Source organism: Cupressus sempervirens, chromosome 4 (genome assembly GCF_028749045.1).
Source record: "Cupressus sempervirens isolate cs-2001-9-10 chromosome 4, ASM2874904v1, whole genome shotgun sequence".
Taxonomy (NCBI): domain Eukaryota; kingdom Viridiplantae; phylum Streptophyta; class Pinopsida; order Cupressales; family Cupressaceae; genus Cupressus; species Cupressus sempervirens.
The window spans coordinates 600948880-600970772 of NC_143121.1; the positions used below are offsets into that span (position 1 = coordinate 600948880).

Consider the following 21893-nt stretch of genomic DNA (forward strand, 5'->3'; position numbering starts at 1 on the left):
CAGCATGTTCTTTCTTTTGGAGAGAGGATGTGTTCAGTTTCATTCTTCCTTGTTCGATTCTGGAGTTGAATTCATTTCTTGCAGTTAAGAAGTTTTGCTTATCTCAGCCTGATATTGGGTGATCTTTCTGAGTATTGCCGTCTCTTTTGTAGCATCATATTTTCATACTCTCATTCCTCTGAGAGAAGTCATAAGGAATTTGTGCTGCTTCTAAATCGAGTAGATCACTATTTCAGTTTGTGGAGCATTTGCTAGAGAAATTCAAACTTTCAGTCTTTATTGTTTTTTCTGTAAAGACTTTATCTTGGATATTTCAGTATTTGACATAAATGTCATTTAGGCTGATTCTGAAATTGTGAAAGACTTTGGAGATTCTTCTTTTTTCATAATAAAGATATCATTTTGTGGGGCTGGGTTGTTTCCCTTGAAGAGGAGGGTTTTTCCTAGGATAAAAGGTTCTTTGTGTGTATTTGTTTTGCTATCTTTTGTTTATCTGGTTCAATTTTAGCATGTTTAGCTGATTGAAGCTATAAATAACATTAACAGAGTGAATCAACAATATGTACTCTATTGTAGATATTTTTAAATGTCAGGGTTAGGTATTATCAAATTTATTATATGATCACGCTTGGTAATTCAACAAACTGTGATGAATTACGATTACTGCCTCAAACTGCAATGTTGTTACTTAGTGTGGATTTAACCATATCAAAAGATGTAAAATTTAAATCATAGTTGTTGATTTTATAGCTGGTGATCGATAATTAATAATTGTCATAAGATTCTATAATCATGACAATCTTTGAATCAATATTTCTATCACTATTAGAGTGTGTATTCAATGCTTCTAGCACTGCATAATGTTTTTCCTAAATTATACAATAATTTCATAAGTCTACGACTATGTGGGGTCTGACTCTGATGTTTTCAATAACATGGATGGCTGAATGAGGGATGTTGACGTGTCTTGATCACTGACTGTAAGCAACGGCCTGTATGCTAAGTAGTTTACTGTTTCTATCTTACGCTTATATTAATGTGTCTGTTAGTATTGTTTATTGTGTCTTTTAAAAGGTTTATTTGATATATATATCATCATTGACTTTTTCTTGATGACTTTGCTTTTATATTTCTTGTCATTGATCACTGAAAAATAGTATTCCTAAACTGTATATCTTGGTAAGGATTTGGCACATGTCAGAATGCTTAACACCTATTTGATTGTTAATTTTTGAGTATTTTATAACTTCGTGGATCAATTGCCTTCCTTCATTAATAATATCATACTGATTGCATGTATGATTGCCTCTCATAAGGTCGCCATCAAATGTATATAGTTAGTTATTTTCTGTCACCTTTGCAATCTTGTAAATCTTAGCACTTGTTTTTAAGTAATAGTTCGGAAGGACTCCTAATTATCATTTCTTGATTCCTCGTCTTTTTGTTGATCACTGCCATCACCCTAACGTGGTTTGCTCAGCTTGGCTTATTATTGATCAATTTTCTCTCTGTGTTATGTCACGTTAATTTATCTTTTCCTGGTTGAGAGATTGAGACACTGAATTCCAGTTATAATATATATCTCCTTCCTCATATTCCTGATGATATATCCCATTTGCGCATGTACTCTAACCGCTCTCTAAAACTATCTTTAGAGATTTGAATTTTGACATTTGTATCCTAATGCTGTCAAGAGAAAGCCCTGCAATCTCCTCCTTAAAACTCTTGTAGCTGAAATCCTAAGGTCATTTATATCAGCTTCTACTTGGCTAACTTCATTATAAACTTTTAGATACAAATTTCATAACATTGGGTGTTTCCTCAGGTAGTAATAAATAAATTCAGGTCGAGGATCTAAAATTTTATTGTCTTTATAATCGTTTTCAAAGCCATATTTATCTTTCCATTCTCCTTTGTTTTATTAATGCATGAATTTAGTTGTTTGTTGAATGATCTATTTTGATTGATGAGCGATTTTATTTATGAATGAATCACTTGAATACCTTATATTGTCTTTCACCCTATAGGATGATAGGATCACACTATGATACCATTTGTAATCAGGACCTTACATATTTTAACTTAAATTTCTGAATTAAACTTTTGAAAGACCAATTCTATATATCTGATTTTCTCTTCTATATCGTTTTGGTTGATTTAATATTACCTTATATACGCTGATATGAGAAAAGGTGTACCTTTTCATTTAATTAATTATTTTATTTATTAACATTAGTATTGTTGTTATGTTGTTATATATATAAAACATGTTGTCCCCATTCCAAGCATGCAGCAGGACTGGCACTATTGAAATACTGGTGCTCGGCACATACTGTGTTACTCGGCATCAACCAGGCGACATTATAATATAGTTATTGCATGAAATTTATCTTGAGGAGTAAATAGAATAAGTTGGGCACAAGCATCCAAGTTGTTCTAGTAGTAATTGAGTATCAGAAAATCCTTATTTGATCAGGTTCATTCTCAACCTATTGTGACCTTAACCCTCAATTATTTTAACTTGCTCGCAATGATGCAATGATCGTTGATTTCAAAGTATATATATATAAAATCTATATACTTCACTTTATATATTATGATTATTAATCTAAATATCATATTTTAGTGTTTTATATAATAATGTTTAATTCTCATACTTTAGTATTAATTTATTATGCAACATTATAATATGATTATAATAAATTATAACTAGACCATTATTAATATTATATTATTATTATTGTATTTATTTATTATTTATGAATTCATTTATATTTCAATTATTTTGGCAGGGATGTTATAGAAAGAGGTTAGAAATGCATTTAAAACATGATTTATGTGGTTGGGGGAATAAATGGGAAGTCATGGATAGAGGTTGGTGCCAACATAGAGTTTGAGCAAGGTTGGAAGAAGGGATCATTACAAAAGTAATTGGTAAAATACTTGCTTGTTATTAACAGAGACCGAAAGGTCAATATATACAAAAAAATAAAACAATGTTTCCTTAGGAAACGATCGTAAAGAATCGAAACATTCTATTTTAACAAAGAAAGCTAAAAAAGCAAAAGCTAACTTAAAGCTAACTAGATATCTACAATAGATTACCATTAACTAATAATAGATAGTTATCTATTATCGTAATACCTTCCCTTAATGGTTAATCTATCTAAAACACCAAGCTGTCCTCTGAATTTGACAAACTTATCAAGACCAAGAGGCATGGTGAGAACAAACTTATCAGGACCAAGAGGCATGGCGAGAATGTTTGCAGTCTGATCTATGGTAGGAACATACTACAAATCTATAGTCCCGTCTTCAACCAGCTGTCGTATGTAATGACAGTGAACATCCACATGCTTGGTTCGTTCATGGAAGACTGAATTTCGTGCTAACTTGATAACGCCATCATTATCAACAAATGTAGTAGTCGAACCTACTGGTGACATCTGCATATCCCTAAGCATCCGATGAAGCTAAACAGCTTCACATCCTGCCTTAACAGTTCCTCTGTATTCGGCCTCTGTAGAGGAGATGAAACTGCTTGCCCAATCTGAATCTGTGAACCCATTGAGTTTAGGATTAGAACTTTGAGAGTATAGAAGTCCATAATTTGAAGTGCCTTTAACATAACGAAGCACACACTTTACTACCATCCAATGATCAGCCTTAAGAGCAGTCATAAAGCGTGAAATATAGCTGATTGCGAAGTTGATATCAGGCCTAGTAGTAGAGAGGTAGATGAGGCTGCCTACTAGTTGCCTGTATGTAGTATCATCAACGAAAGGAGAATTAGACTTTGTAGATAACTTGAGACCTTTCTCCATAGGTGTAGATATAAGCTTGCAATCTTGCATACGAAATTTGTCTAATAGGGCCCTGGCATATTTGGACTGAGAGATGAATATACTAAAAGACTGTTGCCAAACTTCAACACCTAGGCAATAATGCATGAGCCCCAAGTTTAGTCATATCAAAAGACTGGCATAAATTTTGTTTGATTCCCTGAATCAAAGATGTCGAATTGCCAGTGACGATCAGATCATCCACATAAATAACTAGAAGGATGATGTCACTATCAGTAGTCTTGATGTACAAATTTGAGTGTGAAGAACTCCTCTTGAAGCTTTGATCATTGAAGTACTTATCAATTTTGATGTACCATGCCCGAGGGGCCTGCTTCAAGTCATAGAGAGCTTTTAACAATTTGAGAACCTGATGGTCTTTATCAACAACCTTGAAACCAGGAGGCTGTGTCATGTAGACCTCTTCATGGAGATCACCATTCAAGAAAGCATTGTTGACGTCCATCTGATGGACCTTCTAGACAAATTGTGCTGCCATGGCTAGGACTAATTTGATGGTGCTCATCTTTGCAATAGGAGCAAAAGTCTCCTCATAATCAATGCGCTGACGCTGAGAAAAGCCCTTTGCCACTAAATGAGCTTTGTACTTATCCAAAGTACCATCCGATTTGTATTTGATTTTGTAGACCCATTTGCAGCCAATGGGTTTTTTCCCTGGTGGAAGATTAGAAAGGACCCAAGTGTTGTTCTTCAGCAGGCTCTAGTGTTCAGATTGCATGGTTTGTTCCCACTCTAGAATTCCTTTAGCCTCGGAGTATGTTTGAGGTTCAAACACACTATGAATGTTGGCCATGAGAGCAAAGTTAATAGAATCTGTATTTTTGCTCTTTTTCCGAGCAATTCTCCCATGAATGAGCTCATCATCACGAAGATCAACAAGTGTCTTAGTCCACCACTTTGGCCAGGTAGGAGAATGACCAACATGAGTATCAGGAGATTCATGATGATCAGGTTCCTCATCAGAAGAATCTGGATCAAACTCAGGTGAAGCATCTACAAAGTGAGGTGATCTTGCAGGAGAAGCCGAAGGTGTCTGTACAGGTATCACTGGTATAATTGGAGTTGAAAGAGCTTTTGGAGCCCTCTCATCAGGTGGACCTAATGGAAGTCGAACTCCCAAATAATGAGCCTTCATAGGCTGGTTTGCTGTATCAAGAACATGAGAAACATGCATGAATCCTCGTTGCTCATCAAAGACTACATCTCGACTGTAGATGAGACGAGATGTCTCAACATTGATTAGGCGATAGGCTTTGTGAAGACTGTTGTATCCAACAAGCATGAGTTTCTAACTCTTTGCATCAAACTTGGTGCGTGCGCAATAGGGATCTAAACAAAAGCAAGGGAGCCAAAAACCTTCAAGTGACTGATTCTGGGCTTGCAACCTGACTAGGCCTCTTCCGGAGTTTTACCTTTGACTGCCACTGTGGGTGACTGGTTCAACAGATAAATTGCAGTGTTAACTGCTTCTGCCCAAAACTTCTTCGGAACATGTTTGTGTTCGAGCATGGATCGAGTCATCTCGGTGATTGTCCTGTTCCGATGTTCAACTACACTATTTTGTTGTGGCGTGTGGGGCGTGGTTAACTGGCATTTGATGCCATGAGTATCCAAGAAGCTAGAGAAAACATTAGAACAAAAGTCCCTCCCATTGTCTGATCTAAGAGTAATAATAGATTTCCCAGACTCTTTTTCAACTAAAGGTTTAAACTTCTGAGATACAGGAAATGCCTCTGATTAGTTTTTAAGGAAATACACCCAAGTTTTTCTACTAAAATCATCAACAAACAACAGAAAACACTTGGACCCAAGAACAGAAGGAGTGGCCATAGGCCCACAAATATTGACATGAACAAGCTGAAGTACCTGAGAAGCTTGCCATGAATCGCCACTGGTGAAAGGTGTGCGATGTTGCTTCTCAGCCTAGCATGCATCACAAACTCCAAGCTGTTGAGTCTAAATCTCTAGCAATCCAAGGACAAGCTCATCCCGAGCAAGCTGTGAGAGATAATGCACATTTAAGTGTCCATGTTGCTGATGCCAAAGTGTGCTGACAGAAGACCGCTGAGCAGCCATAGCTAAGTCCTGAGAATCACCAGAATCAGTAAGTAGACTTAGTCGCTCGATCAGTGCTGGTGCACTGATGTGAACTGAAGGTGACTGCCAAGTGTGGACAATGTCGTAGCAACCGACTGATTGAGAGTAGATTTAGTTCCATCCTGGAACGTAGTACACATCGAGGAATTCGAGATTCCTCCCAGGAGACTGAATCTGAATGTTGCCTTCGCCGACAATCGTGTACTCTTCTCCGCCACCAAAAATAACAGTTTGAATAAGGCTGGTAGTTAGTAAACCAGTCTCTACGGTGAGTGAAATGACGAGAGACACCTGAATCAATGTACCAAGTAGATGACTTCACATGATCTGTAGGTCTTTTAGCCATGAAGGTGTAAAAGGCAGACTCCGCTTGCTCAGTGTGCTCTACACTGTTCGATTTGGCTTGCGAACTTGATTGCTTAGACTATGCAACTAAGCATTTCCGACATTCAACCTTCATGTGTCCAAACTTGTGGCAGTAGTTGCATTGAATGTTCTTCTTTCTGGAACCATCTGATGTTGGAGCAGAAGACTTTTGCTGAGATGGCTGTTGAAACTTGCCTTTATCCTTCTGAAAGAATTTCACTGCAAAGGCTTGCTTTGTGGAGGTGGAACTAGAGTTGCTACCGAACTATTGTTTCCATCGATCTTGCTGAAGTAGTAGGGTGTAGAGATTAGTGAACTTTAAATCAACACTAGAAGATGTGATGTTGAATTAGTAGGGTGTAGAGATTAGTGAACTTTAAATCAACACCAGAAGATGTGATGTTGAGAGTCTCGATAAAATGCTCATAGGACTTTGGTGAACTCCGAAGAGTGATAACCACAATATCCTCTTCCTCCATCTTGCGACCGATGGCAAGTAACTGATCATGGATTTCCTAAATTCGATTCAGGTGTGCCTGGAGCGAGGTGCGCTCATCTGTGACAATAGAAAACATTGTTTTCCAGAAAGAAAGCTCTACTTTTTTCATTTCATGAAGACCTTTGAATGTGTCCAGATCTCGGCAGCTATCTTGCCGGATGGAATCTGAGAAAGCTGATCATCAACCACAGATAATTTGAGAAGCATCACTGTCTCTCGATTATTCAGATCCCATGTATCTTGATTAGAACCAGGAGCAGTCAGACATTTCGTAACACCTAGTACAAGTTGATCAGTGTTCCGATATTCAAAAATTGCGATGATCTGCTGCTTCCAAGTGCCATAATTTTGACCATTGAATTTAGAGTTCTGCTCAAGCAGAATGTTTTGTCAGGGATCCCATGGCACGTTTTTCAATGAAAAATTGTGAAAATCTGTGAAGGCACATTCTTCAAGGAAAAATGGAAGACCCAGAAAAATCAGAGTGGCTTAGAAGAGAGCTCGAAAAATCTAGAAGGAAAATAATGTTGTTTTAAGGATTTGCTGGCTCAAAAATTGAGACATGAAAATCGAGGCACCTAGAAAAATCTGACAATGACCCAATTGAGCTCTCGAAAAACTCACCAAGGATCTAAAATCAAAATATCTTTTCAAGCTTAGAAATTAGGGTTTGGAAAAAATACAGTAGGTAGCCATAAATGGTTGAAATGGCAAAAAAATGGTGTTTACAGGCAAAAAAACTGACGATTTTGAAGGCAAAAATCGTTGGTTTGAGTTCTAGATTGTAGCTACAGAGATGAACGCAAAGAATGGTGCTTCTTTTAGTAGAAAACGTGGCCAAAAGAAAAACGGTAACTTGAAGAAACGAGGGCACCAGTTGTGCCGCGAGTTGCAGTCATGGATTGAGCAGGAAATCGCGTGGGTTATAGTTTGGAAACGAACATGTTCTAGTTGTGATTTGCAAAGGGTAAAACACCAAAAACAAAAAAACACTAAACCCTGTTCTAGTTGTGATTTTGGAGCTCGCGAGTTGCAGAAAAAAAAACCTCTGGATTTGCGATTTTCAGCAGACGTTTTTATTCTGAAATAAGCCCTAAAAAAGATAGTGTACACACGAATTCTTCACAAAAATAGAAAACCCTAGATGGGTTTTTGACAAATCGCAGAAATAATTTTGAAAATTTTGAAGCAAATAATTTCAAAAAGAAATTATAGAATTGTCAAAAAAAATTGAAGTATAAGCTCTGATACCATATTACAAAAGTAATTGGTAAAATACTTGCTTGTTATTAACAGAGACTGAAAGGTCAATATATACAAAAGAATAAAACAATGTTTCCTTAGGAAATGATCGTAAAGAATAGAAACATTCTATTTTAACAGAGAAAGCTAAAAAAGTGAAAGCTAACTTAAAGCTAACTAGATATTTACAATAGATTACCATTAACTAATAATAGACGATTATCTATTATTGTATTAGGGATTGCTTCTAGTTTAAGATGGTACACATATTTATTGATACTTGATACTTGAAAATCATACAACAAACGTGCCAAGGATGTATGAGCAATTCCTCAAAATTGTGCACAAGCATATCTTAAATTAGTAAGAGAACTCTTTAATTTAAGAGATTCACTACTCATAGTCATCGATGTTAATTTTTTATGATTAGAAATGAGACAAAGTAGAAATAATAGATACAACAATGGACACAATGGATTATCTTGGGAAAACCCTCCAACTTGAGGAAGAAAAACTCAATAGCAAATATATTGCTTATATTTAATGAAGGAGCAGAACTATGAATTATAATTTGCTCAAACACTAGGTTGAACTGAAGCTATAATGATAGCATCAAATAAGAATAGATGATAGGGAATTCTCTTTTATGTCAAATCATCCACCACAAAGAATGTCAAATTAGATATATATGAATATGAATTCCTCCCTTATGTATAAACTTGTCTTGATCATGAAGAGTTAGACTCTTCATTGTCTTGACATTACAAATTTAAGAACCTTCATTGTCTTGACTCTTTATAGTCTGGACGTTATGAAGTGAGGATCTTTCCTTGTTTTAACTCTTCATAGTCTTGACATTACAAAGTGTTGTGACTATAAAAGGGAAAGATAACTCCTGCCACTATAACATCAACACTCCCTCTTAGTTAGGGAGGTATCCTTTTAGATATCCATGTCATAAGGTCTCTCAACACGACACCCAAAATGGCTACACCCATTTGTGGAAAAGAGTTTATTACAGAATTTGTCAATGTGAAAAGTTCGTGGAGTCACTCAACATGTTATGCATAATGGGTACAGCCATTATGGAAAAGAGTTTATCACAAAATCTCTCAATGTGCTAATGTCATGGAGTCACTCAACATGACATCCACAGTAGACACACTCATTTGTGGAAAAGAGTTTATCACAAAATCTCCCAACGTGATAATGTCATGGAGTCACTCAATGTGACGTTCCCCATGGCTACCCCATTGCGTGGAAAGAAGCTTGTGTACATGAGCTTATCACATAGTCACTCAACGTGATGTTCACCATGGCTACTCCATTGTGTGGAAAGAAGCTTGTGCACATGAGCTTATCACATAGTCACTCAATGTGATGTCATCATGGAGCCTCTCAACATGACGTTTACCATGGCTACTCCCATGAGTGGAAATAACATCTCTCAAGGGGTTTTCATCTTATACTCCTTTGTCTTAGAGAAATATGCATTTTAGCAAGTAGCAAGGATCACTGATGCTGAGAGTCCCTCTCAACCAGGGTATCAAACTCGAATGGTACATCAAATTCCCTCTAAATGTTAGAGGTATCATTAAGAGATATGTGCATATCCTGAGGATAAATGTCTTCGAGAATCACCAAATTGTTTTCCTTTATTCCACCTGCTACCTCGAGGCTCACCAAAAGAAAACACAAGATTACAAGTATCCATAGCTTCTTTGGTGATTACTTCTCAACAACCCTCCCTCTGGGAATTTCATTTTCAATCAAATTTGCTTTATATGTAACAACGTGAAATGCCTCTTTCGTTGCCCTTCATCATCTTGCACCACTTTTCTCCCTTGGATCACATGCATATCATGTGCCTTCGATATGGAAAAGCCTTTCTCCAACGCAAAATTCTCAACTCGCTGATCCTTTGCAAAGGTCTTGGCACTCTCTATCTGCTGCCCAAGTTCCCTCTTCTTATACCCTTGAATCTTCTTGAGCCTGAAGACATCCTCCCTCTCCAACTCATTAAGCTCTCCCGTTATGTAATTAATAATATTCTTCGATCTTGACTTCACCACATTCTTCAACGCATTGACCCTTTGATTGGTGACGATGATGGCCTCATCTAGCATAATTAACGAAGTATGGAGCGATGCCAATTCCACAATAACCTCAATAGCCTTGATATTATGGGCCAACCCTTCCAAGTCATTCTTCATCGCTTCTTCTCTAAAATACTCGAATTTAGGGAATTTGACACTCGCGACATTTTCTTGACAGGTGCTGACCTTGACAGTTGTGGATTCTACATTTTCTAGGACAACATGTTTGATGTTTTCCCCTACCCTATAATTGGCTTCACTTAGGGGAAAGGCATATGCTTTCATGGTTTCTTTCATTGAAATGATGCACTTCAAGATTTGTTGGAACTGAATGGTAAGGGCATTGCTTTTCTTCTTGAACAAAGGGTACCCTCACGTAGCACCTACCAGTTGGGCTATCATGACGCCCAACTGCCCTTGACCAGACATATTTACTGCTTCTGTTTGATCAGAGTTCAAATTCCTTGGAGTTGCATGTAAATTTTTTGGTGCCCCCTGATGGCTCTAGTTTGAATCGCTTCCTCTACTCTGCACTCAGATATTTCCTAGGCTCTGATACCATGTTAATTTTTTATGATCAGAAATGAGACAAATCAGAAATACCAAATATAACAATGGACACAACGGATTATCCTGGGAAAACCCTCCAACTTGAGGGAGACAAATTTAACTACAAATATTTCTCTTATATTTTATGAAACAGCAGAACACTGAATTACAGTTTGGCCAAACACTAGGCTGAACTGAAGCTATAATGATAGCACCAAATAATAATAGATGATATTGAATTCTCCTTCATGTCAAGTTACCCACCACAAAGAACATTAAATCAGATGCATATAAATATCAACTCCTTCTTGATGTATAAACTTGTCATGATCACGAAGAGTCGGATTCTTCATTGTCTTGACGGTACGAATTGAAGATCCTTCATTGTCTCAACTCTTCATAGTCTTGACATTACAAAATGAGTACTCTTCATCGTCTTGACTCTTCGTAGTCTTGATGTTACAAAGTGAGGTGAATAAAGGAGGGATATATAACTCTTGCTGCTAATGACATCAATGATCAAGGCCAAGGGAGTTATAAACAAACTCACTTCCCAAAAAAAGAATTGCTAGGGATTCTCCATGGTTGGGTGCCCAAAGTAAACTGCATTGCAAAAAATGTAAACAAATAATATAAAAGCATCTAAATTGCAAACTAATGGCAATATCTAGTAAATTAACAAGATTGTTTTGGTTCTAAAGTTTTTCCCTTAGTGCTTCCTTAAGTCTTTGCATGAATCCTCACAATTATTGGTGTTTCTAAGACAACTCTCACTTCAAATTTTCAGGAAGCAGGATAGATTTAGTGCAAAAGAACTAAGAACAAAGCAAATACACAAAATCTCAAAAGGAAGAATGATAATGGAACGTATTAAAGGAAACAGCTGAAAAGTATTGCTTTCTGTTTAGTTCAGTCTCTTTTAGTTTCTTTAGTGTACTTGTTAAAAGTAGGATTTTAAAGGTATTTGTGGTATATCATTGAATTCTACTTAGTTTCATATTTTCAAGGACACACTGTGGTATGTAGTTATGCTGATGAACATATGCTTGTTTCATGCTTCAGAACAACTGTTTTTCAAATTTTCTGAGAGTAGTTATTGTTCTTTTGAAAAGTACCATATTATGTGCAGTGCTATTAGATTGTCTTCAACTCTAACGCACAAGGCGTGCTTTTTGTTCCATTTTTCCATGTTTCTTTTTGTGGCAAAGATGTGATTACAATTTCTGAAATTGCTATTCATCTTTCATATGCTTAATGGAAAACAGACTAATATTAATGTGTCTAAGACATCATGCAGGAACTTCTATTACGTTGTAAAATGTAATGTTGTGAATTGCATTTAACCTTCTTTCTTTTTTACTTATCTTTGTTGTTTTGATGATTAGGTTTCTAGAGCATTGCAAACGCTTGACAGCATGATAAGTTTTTTATCATATCGTTCCCCATGCTCAACTTCTTTGGCCTTTCATTACATGCTTTTAGCCAATGATGGCAGGAAGGCTTCTTCTATTGTTCCTCGTCAATTATCAAGCTCTGCTTCCATATCATATTGCCACTTTTTCCCAACTAAATTCATTTCTGCTACAGTTAGATGTCTGTCAAGGCTATTAAAATTTACTGTAAGGGCTGATGGCAGCAAAACATGTCTTGCTCCTTTGTTCAGGTAAGATACATTTAAGGTTGAGTTTTAGCTTTGAGAATCAATTTTGATTTTTAAGGAGAGTTAAAGTGTTAGTTTTGAGAATATACTTATTGCATCTGAAATTTTCTTAATTGAGGTGCTGTATTTTGCAGTGTGGCTCCAATGATGGACTGGACTGATAATCATTATAGGACCCTTGCACGTCTCATCTCTCAGCATGCTTGGCTTTACACTGAAATGATTGTGGCAGAAACTATTATTTATCAGAAGGACAACTTGGTATTTGTTTGTGTCATGCTTTCTGTCAGACATTTCTAGGAAAAGTGGAAAACTCTATGAAAGCCCAAATATCTTACAATTAATTAGACAACTAGAAAGTATGGTATGTGTTGTAGTTTTTCTGTACCTTTCTGTCCATTTAAAAAACACTATAAAGTACTAAGGAACAGATTATACCCACGGTGGTCACAAGGATACACTTTTCAGTAATCTCGGATGGCTAGTGGATCAACAAAAGTAAGAGCGACACAAAATGACATTAAGGCCTTTATAAAGGACCATCTAAAAAAACACGTCAATTAGACCACCGGATCACACGATAGACCTTTAATGTTTTAAATTAGACACCCTTCAAAAAGGACAATGCTAATGCAGTACTAATTCTAAATTGACAAGCCATGTCAGCAGTCAAATAAACAACCATCTAGATGGCAGATTTTATCTCAAGCCTATGATCATCATTTGTTGGGCCTCTACCACCCGTGGTGCCATCATCATCATGCCCACAATGGCTGTTGCTGCAAAAAGGACCTTTTGCACCTGTAATTTTGTCGAGTCCTAGACGATTTCCTCCGAGCATTTCATCAACCCTGACCAATTCACCAATATACAATGGACCACTGATGTAACCGATATCAGGAGCTGGACCTGATGAGTCAAATTGCAAATACAAGGACCCTAGGTCTCAGTCCACTGAACTAACCAAGCAAACAGGCTCTGCATATAGAAGAGAGTGCTTTGGGAAAATCATTTCCTTCATACTCAGTACATGCCTTCGAGAAGTTATAAATCTAGAGTTGAATGCAAATATTCATCTAAGAAGTGGCAGACATGATTAATTCCTATTGTAAGAAGCTACATGTCAAAGACATGGGAAACATCGTAGGTGAATAGATTAATTGAACTGGTGGTCTGGTGTTGCTGTTCTAGTTCTCTTTGCCATGAAAGAATCATTTTTGCTTAGTTGATAAGGAAAGAGGTGTATTTGAGGTTCAGGAGTGGTCTTCATCCATGCAACAGTTAACTGTGGAGGATCATATGTTTTGTGATATGGACTGGAAAGTGAACTAATTGCAAAAAGAAGCGCTCTGGAAGCTTTTCCTTAACCACGATGAAGGGCTAACCCTATCAACTGATAATTAGCAGCAAACCAAGGAATCGAGTTTTCCTACACGTTGATCACTGAAGAGTTGAAGTTGCATTTGGGTCGAGAGTATAAGTTGAGAACAGAACCAAGAGTAACTTTTGGTACTATCAAAAACATAAGTGGTAAATTTGAAACATTTTTAAAGTGGGCTATACTCGCATTTGTTGGTCGAGAGTCACTATCTGCATGCTGTGAACGCTAGTAGGTTCCTGTGGATCAAACATTGATATTTGTAGTGATAACCATTAAAAATGGCTAAATTTTTGATTGAGGCTTGATAAAGAATTTGGCTTCATTCTGTATGTTGGCGGCCAAGTTGGGAGTGTGTTAACTTTCCTTGTTGTGAACACCATTGGATTTAGTTGCTACAATTATTGTGGTCCTTTATTTGAGCAGTTTGGAATCTTCATTCAGCCATAGCTTATCTAGAAACAGATAGTAGAAACTTGTTGTTTCTATATTGTAAATTTGGTTCTTCTCATAAATGTTTCAATGTTTGCAGTATTTGTTTGATTCAAACTATTAATTCTACCTTTAAAATAAAAGAGCTTGTTAAAATTGGGGCAGAATTGGGGTAGCATCTTCTAATGGCATCAAAAGAAATCCAATGGAAAATCTGGAATGCAAGGTATCCTCAAAAGATCTTAATGAGACATTTAATGGTTAACAGCTATGAGACCTGCAGAAGGAAGAAGAAATCGGGAATGGGCTTTATATAATGGTTTTGCAATTGGAGTCTATGAAATCTTTGAATGGATTTCCTTCTAAACTGGAGGAATTGGATTGGGCTTTGCAGCCCTCCATGGTTACCTTAGTCCAACGCACGTTAATGAAGCATTCATGTGAAGATGCAAGACTAATGGTTGCTTGTTGTCTCAATGAAATAATCAGAATAACAACTCCTATTGCACCTTATACTGGTAGCATCTTGAAGAAGGTTCTACAACTAATCATGGACAGCTTAGATGGATTTCATGATGTCAAAAGCCCTACCTTTGGTAAGAGGGCTAAGACTTTGGAAGTCATGGCAAAGGTCATAATTTTTGTCATCATGTCGGATCTTGGTTGTGAAGGAATGATACTACAAATGTTTCAATGTTTTTAAAGTGGATTTCAGAAGCATCATTCAGAGCAAAGAACCAAAAATCGGAATCAGATCGGAATTGGCAAGGTTTACTCAAATCGTGAATCGCCTATGAATTGCATGAATTGCTGCTATGAATCGATAAAGTGAAAAAACCCTTGAAATTCAAAGATTTTAACGATTTAAAACTTGTTTCATGCATCCTTTACTGAATATAACTAAAAGCCACTATAACATGATCAAATAGAAGTTAACATACATAAACAAGAAGCCTAATTGATAAATCCATCACATATGTAAAATGTAATGTAGCTTAAGTAAATAAAAATCATAGGATCATAATGAGTCATGACATAGATATATAGAATTATAAATGTTGTCAAATCATAAATGTGTGTAAGACGAAGATCCATAATGATAATCATAAAACCAAATCAAAATGACATTAAATCATAATGTATGTAAGATGAAGATCCATGATGATGAATCAGGAAACACATGTCTATCTGTAAAGTCAAAATTTAAACAAAATGAAAAAAAACATCCTCAAGATCAGCTGCAGCCTTAGGGTCAGACTAAGCCTCTGAATGCCTTCTACAAAGGCGTCTAAGGTAGGTCCTAGAGGACCGCTGAGCCATAGCCCCTGCATGTGAGATGGGTGCACAAACATCATTAGGGTCTGTATCTGTGGCGTGCTCTATGCGTGCATGTGTGCGTTTGGCAATGCTTGAACGTGCTCTAGCCTCCTCTGCCATGGCCATAGCCTTCGCCTCTATATCTACCTGGTCAACCCACTCATGGTCTTCCTGATTGAAGATTGTTGCATCAGTAGCCTTAGTGAGCCACTCCGACTTTGGATCAATCTCCTCTAGAATTGTTGATATTTTGTAGCTTCTCTCGGATAAACTGTAGCAAAGATATATATATATATATATATATATATATATATATAACTATAAGATTGTGATTATAATAATGAATAGACATGTCCCATGAAGGGATATGTGTACTCTTTACTCACTCTTATATATAAATACGAGATTGCCGCAAATTGAAAAACACAGACCACAACATGGCAGTGCCATTACATTTGCGGCATCTGTGGAATTTAACATGGTACTAGAGTAGGTCCCCCTCCTAGACCTATGAGACAATGATAAATTTATGTAGACGTCATTGATGTAAGATTTGAAAAAGTCATAGATTATGGAGTGAAACAATGGAGATGTTTTCGACGCTCTTGAAGCTTTTAGAAGCAGATTTTTCTTCTCCTTGCCAACAACAGAGAAAGACATGGAAACCTAGATTTTAATGCGAAGAGTTCAGGTGTAAATTTTGGTCAACCAAACAGAGCATGAGTAATGCCACTGGTGAAGACAATCTGGAATCTATGATTCTTGATTTCATTGAGAGCTATGGTACGGAGCAGGGTACAGGATTTGCACTGTCATGAGCTTGATAATGAAGAACTAAGCTTCGCCGAAAGTAATTTAAAGGTTTTGGTGGCACAAATCTTCGAAGAGAAAAATATCTATCTTGCAACGGATTCCATAATATCCATATTCAATGTCTCCTCTATTGATCTACCTGGCCACAAGAGTGGCGACAACACCTACATATGCATCTGATCATAGTTTGACCCACCAAACTTGTACTTATAATAAACCAGTTTTGGGAGAGCGACGTATATAGTCACACTTAGATTCAGCTAGATCATACCATTTTTTGGATCTAATTCTGGGGTGTCAAGTATACTATGTGGATACATGAATGGGAGGTTTGCCACTTGGGTTAGACAAGAACATATGATAATGTATTCATGACCAGAATTCGTGATCAAGCAATTACTATAATCATCAAATCGTTGAACACTGTGCCGAGAGCAATAAGCTTCTACGTTGATCTCAAGTTGTACATGCACAATATGGACGACAACTTGAGAAACATACTTGGCAATATGAGAACCTAAATATGCAACAATGCATTCATTCTAATTGAGTTGCAGTTTACAATACTCCCACAACAATATGCCTTTAACAATTACATTGGTGATTGCAAATGATAACTCCTAAGAAAAAAGGTGAATCTTTCATTGCGAGCAAGGTAAGTAGAAATAAGGTAAGCATGTATGTTATATTAATACTAGCATGCTTATCTATTAATATTGATCTGTTAACATATTTTATTATTATGAATAGTGAATATTCAAATACCTATGACCTATGGTCATATTGGAGAGTTACGTAAAACATTAATTAATTTCATGTTAATGTGCAAAGTGGGTATAAGGTATTTCTCATTTCTAACATTTATTTCATAAATGTGTTTATATATTTTTATATATACAAATGTATATATTTTTTATATTATGAAATTCTTATTATCATTATTGAAAATATAAAATAAAGAGTTATTTTATAATTATGTCGTTAGTAATAGGCATGACTCAAATTACTAACATTCTGATTAATATTATTAAGTGATTTTATTACTATAAGAGCTATGTGCCTTGATCTTTTCCTTCGAGAATGTTCTTGCAGGAAAAAAGAGGGAGATTGAGATTTAGAGGGAGCTTGACATTTTGTTATAGGCAACCTTGAAAGAAAGGGAGCGAGATAAAGGATATGTCAAACTTTGGTGATTTTGATCATTGATTCAAAGGGAGTAAACCATGATGAGATGGATTCTCCTGCAATCAATAAATTGTCGCAGTCAAGAGGACCATGTTTCATACATAGTGACCATGTGATTTTAATGGGCCTACCCCCTGTGTACATCACGAGGAAGTGAAGACTTCCAAATGATTGCCACTTGTATTTGGAGAAGTTGTTGTAAGGTGACGATCTTACAGTAACTTGTATTATGAGATCAAACAATGAGTATATGGTGAATGTCTTGCATCTCAACATTCTGGGAGGCCATTACTCAAAGAGTATTTGGTGAATATCATTGATGTTCTGGGAGGCCAATACTCTTGATATCAAATGTGATGTCAAACTTTATTTTGAGTACTTGGTGAATATCATTGATATTTTGGGAGGCCAATACTCTTGATATCAGATGTGATATCAAAACCTTCTGAGTACTTGGTGAATATCGAATGTTGATATTCTGGGAGACCAATACTCTTGATATCAAATGTGATATCAAAATGTTGAATATCTTTTGATCAAAGATATCCTTTAAATCTATCATTCCTGATATTACCAATGGCGTAATATATGTCATGTGTTTATCCTCTCTAGCTAAGAGGGAGTGTTGATGTTTTGTAGCTTTTCTTGGATAAACTGTAGCAAAGATATATATGTATATATGAGATGGATATATATATATATAAAACATAACTATAAGATTGTGATTAGAATAATGAATAGACATGTCCCATGAAGGGACATGTGTACTCTTTACTTACTCTTATATATAAATAAAAGATTGCTGCAAATTGAAAAATATATACCACAACATGGCAGTGCCATTACATTTGCAGCATCTATGGAATTTAACGAGAATGATTGGAGAGGAGTCAATGGCCAAAATTTGTCTAGTCCTAAGGCGGAGGTTATAATAAACAAATACAAGATCATTCAACCTATACACAGAGAACCTGTTTCGCCTCTTTGAGTGGATATGCTTGAACATGGACCAACTGCGCTCACATCCAGAAGTGTTGCTAAGCTGACTCAAAATATAGATGGCAATCATATGAAGATTTGGGGTTGATTGCCCAAACATTTGCCACCATCTAGCTGAAATGAGGGAAAAGAAAAACAATTAGTCTCATTTACAAGCATAACTTTAAGGCTAAATTACAAAATCAGAAACTAAAATGCATAAGTTGTAACAATTATGAATTAACTTTAATAATATATTGTTTTTACCTGGCTGTAATGATGTGTGAGCCTCTATGGCCATCCTACTAGAGAAAAGCGACCCCTCATTATTGAATTTGTGCAACTCAATGGTTGCAGTTGTGGCACTACCATCGAGACTCAACTTCTGCATGACTGTGTATAGGCTGGTAAGAACCTCTTCATCCGTCTTGAAGTTAGGAAGGAAATGATATGCTGGATTAAGGCAATAGGCAGCTACATGGATGGGCCTATGGAGCTGATTCTGCCATCTCCTATCAATAATGTCCCAAATGGGGCTATACTTCTTCGACACTCCTGTATACTGGGCGCTAATGGCCTCCTTGGCCCTATCCATGCCCTCATATATGTACCCTATAGAGGGCTTCTCCCCATCGACAGTTCGTAGGAGAGATACAAGGGGCTCACTAATCTGCATATAACGTAAAAAAAACGAGAGTCAAAACTAAATTATAAAGCTAAATCATTTAGTAATTAAAATTATTAAATAATAAATAACAATACTAAATGTTAAATTGTAAAAACTTTACCTTGATTATTTCTTGAGTAGGTGCCCAAAAACCATCCTCATCAAAGACGATATTCCCCACATATATACCCAGAGTGGTCTTAGCATAGGAAGAAGAAACAAACTCCTCCCCAACAATCATGCGCCTCAGTTCTTCTCTTGATGTCATCAAGGATTTCAGTGTGATGAAATTCGAGGCAAACCTTGTGATCCTCGGAGGAGCTAACTCCCTATTTTTCGTGTATTTCCTCATTGTGGCGAGGACAAATGCATGATTGTATATAAACTTGCATATACTTTTTGCCCTTTCGACACATGATTTTACCCACTCAATCTTACCAATGTCCTCCAAAATGAGGTCAAGGCAATGTGCGGCACAAAGAGTCCAAAATATAGTGGGTTGCCTCTCCATCAATAGTTCGCCTGTAGCAATTTTAAAATTAATTAGAATTTTAGTATTTACACATGTTGAGAAAAAAGTTCAAAATTTGATAAGTTAAAACTTAAAGTGTTACACTTAAAACTCAAAAGTTTACCTGCAGCAACATAATTTGCTGCATTATCCGTCACCACCTGCATCACATGTTCTTTCCTCACCTTTGCTATGACTTCCTCAATAACCTCACACAAGTATGGGGTTTTTTTAACTTGAGAGGAAGCATCAATAGATTTGATGAACATTGTGGATCCTACAAAATTGAAATAGAGCGAAACATTTAATTATCATGATTATGATTCATGGAACATCAACAAATTAACAATCAACAAATTAACAATTAACAAATCAAAATTTAAATTACCATGTAGGAAAGTAGAATGATCAATCACCTCCATAGGAAACAAGAAAATTGAGGAGTGTTCTTTTGCTCCTATCTGTCCAACCATTAGTCATGATGGTGCAACCCTTTATGGTCCATTCCTTTTGTGGTCGCTTAGCTCAAACTTCATGTCCTCTACCATTTCATCTAAGAGGTAGCCATTCAACTTAGCCTCTGGGGGGGCTTTAAAGTCCGAACCACAAATAGCTACGGCATCTATCATGCTTTGCCAATAAAGAGTCCTGTCACAAATAGATTATGATTAGAAATTTAGATAACAAATCATTATGTAATATCAAATATGAATCTACGATTACACAAGTAGAAATATTAAACAATTAAAAAAAGAGCAAATAAAAAAGAAATAATTACCTCTTTGTCATAAATGGAATTTTGCAAAAGTACCAAAACTTGCAAATTTGTTTTCTGGCAGCATCATGAATCTCCTTGTTCAAACTACCCATGCTCTCAAGCGAGGGTTGTGAGCCAGGAGTAGTGCGTGGCACAAAGTAACTATCCAATCTGGACTTCCGCACTCTAGGCTGAAATATAATAGGCCCAAGCTTTGTATAAGAATGACTAGCAGTAGGACTAGCAGTAGCACTAGCAGTAGCACTAGGACGAAAGGGAGGCTTAGAAGAACCCTCTCCAACACAACCTATGGATGCGGATGAGGGCGCATGGGAGCCAATAGCACCTAATTGTTCAAGTTGTCTTTTCTTATTTAACTTCTCTTGTTCCAAAGCCTCTAATGCCATATAACATTTTCTTTTTGCCTCAATGGTTTGTTTAGTGCACGGGGTAATACCATGTCTAGGTATGCTTGCAATATGATATTTGAATCTATAGATGCCACTTGAGTTTATTTCTTTAGAAAAGAAACATTTTGTTTTATATTTTGTTCTTCTAGGAAATTCTTTAGTATAGATCCAAGCCTCATCCTTTTTAGGCATTATGGAAAATGAAAGCTAAGGTTGTTGCAACAAGAAAAATCCATTGCAAACTGAAACTACAAAAAAAAACAGCAAATCCTACATTATTTTTGAGCAAATTGTACAATGTAAAATCAAATAAATGTTTGCATTTTGTTAAAAAAACCAATTGTAAGGTTTGCAAGATTGCACCTTGAATTTAGTAAAAAAACATGTAGAAACCAAAAGACATTCATGATTTATGAATGAAAACTTAAAGAGTTTGACAAAAGAATGAAAAATACACTAACATACAAAAAACAATCAATGCTTACCTATTGCAAATGAGTTGAGGAGTGTTGCTATTGGCTCCTTAAAGCTCCCAATGCAATCTTATGGCCTCCCCAAACTAATTCTTGATCTCTTTGATGCTCTTCTTTCTTGTTGTTTGCAACCCTATGGTTTCTCTTTTCTTTTTTTCTCTCTCACTTTTCCTCTCTTCTTCTCATACTAAACAATTAGAAGGCCCTTTAAGGTTAGAGGAAAGACATAATAAAACATTAAAAAGGTGTTTTAATTTTTATGTTTTTAAATGACAAATTCATGCTTGCCGTGGCCGATTTTTTGTGCTGATTCAAGGCAATTTTTGGTGAATCGCCATGAATCGCGATTTTGGTGATTTTTGGGTCAAAACTCGGCGAGCCAATTCACCAAATCAATGTTACTCTGATTCAGACAATGTGAGAGCTTAAATGTGAACTATCATGTCCTTAATCTTTGATGTGGATAATGACATATGTCCTCATTTGTTACTTGGTCCATGTGAGGAAGATTGTATAAATGAAAAATTACTGTTGTAAATTCTGAAATTTGAGAGTAATAGTTGTGTAAAATATGTGATAAAAGTCTATAAAAGGGTTCCT

The 21893-nt window shown here is 36.3% G+C and overlaps 1 protein-coding gene and 1 pseudogene across 3 annotated transcripts in view; one reads left to right on the forward strand and one right to left on the reverse strand.

Annotated features, from left to right (window-relative positions):
• Positions 1-21893, forward strand: part of LOC149562646 (uncharacterized) — a 230993-nt gene that overhangs the window by 31160 nt on the left and 177940 nt on the right. For all 3 annotated transcript variants that reach the window (XM_089826110.1, XM_089826108.1, XM_089826109.1), the window contains 2 exons: positions 12098-12375; positions 12507-12633. In XM_089826110.1, coding sequence (XP_089682236.1) covers positions 12128-12375; positions 12507-12633 — 375 coding nt within the window. In that variant the 5' untranslated portion in view covers positions 12098-12127. The remainder of the gene's footprint in view (positions 1-12097; positions 12376-12506; positions 12634-21893) is intronic.
• LOC149562647 (V-type proton ATPase subunit D pseudogene) lies at positions 9837-10592 on the reverse strand (annotated as a pseudogene).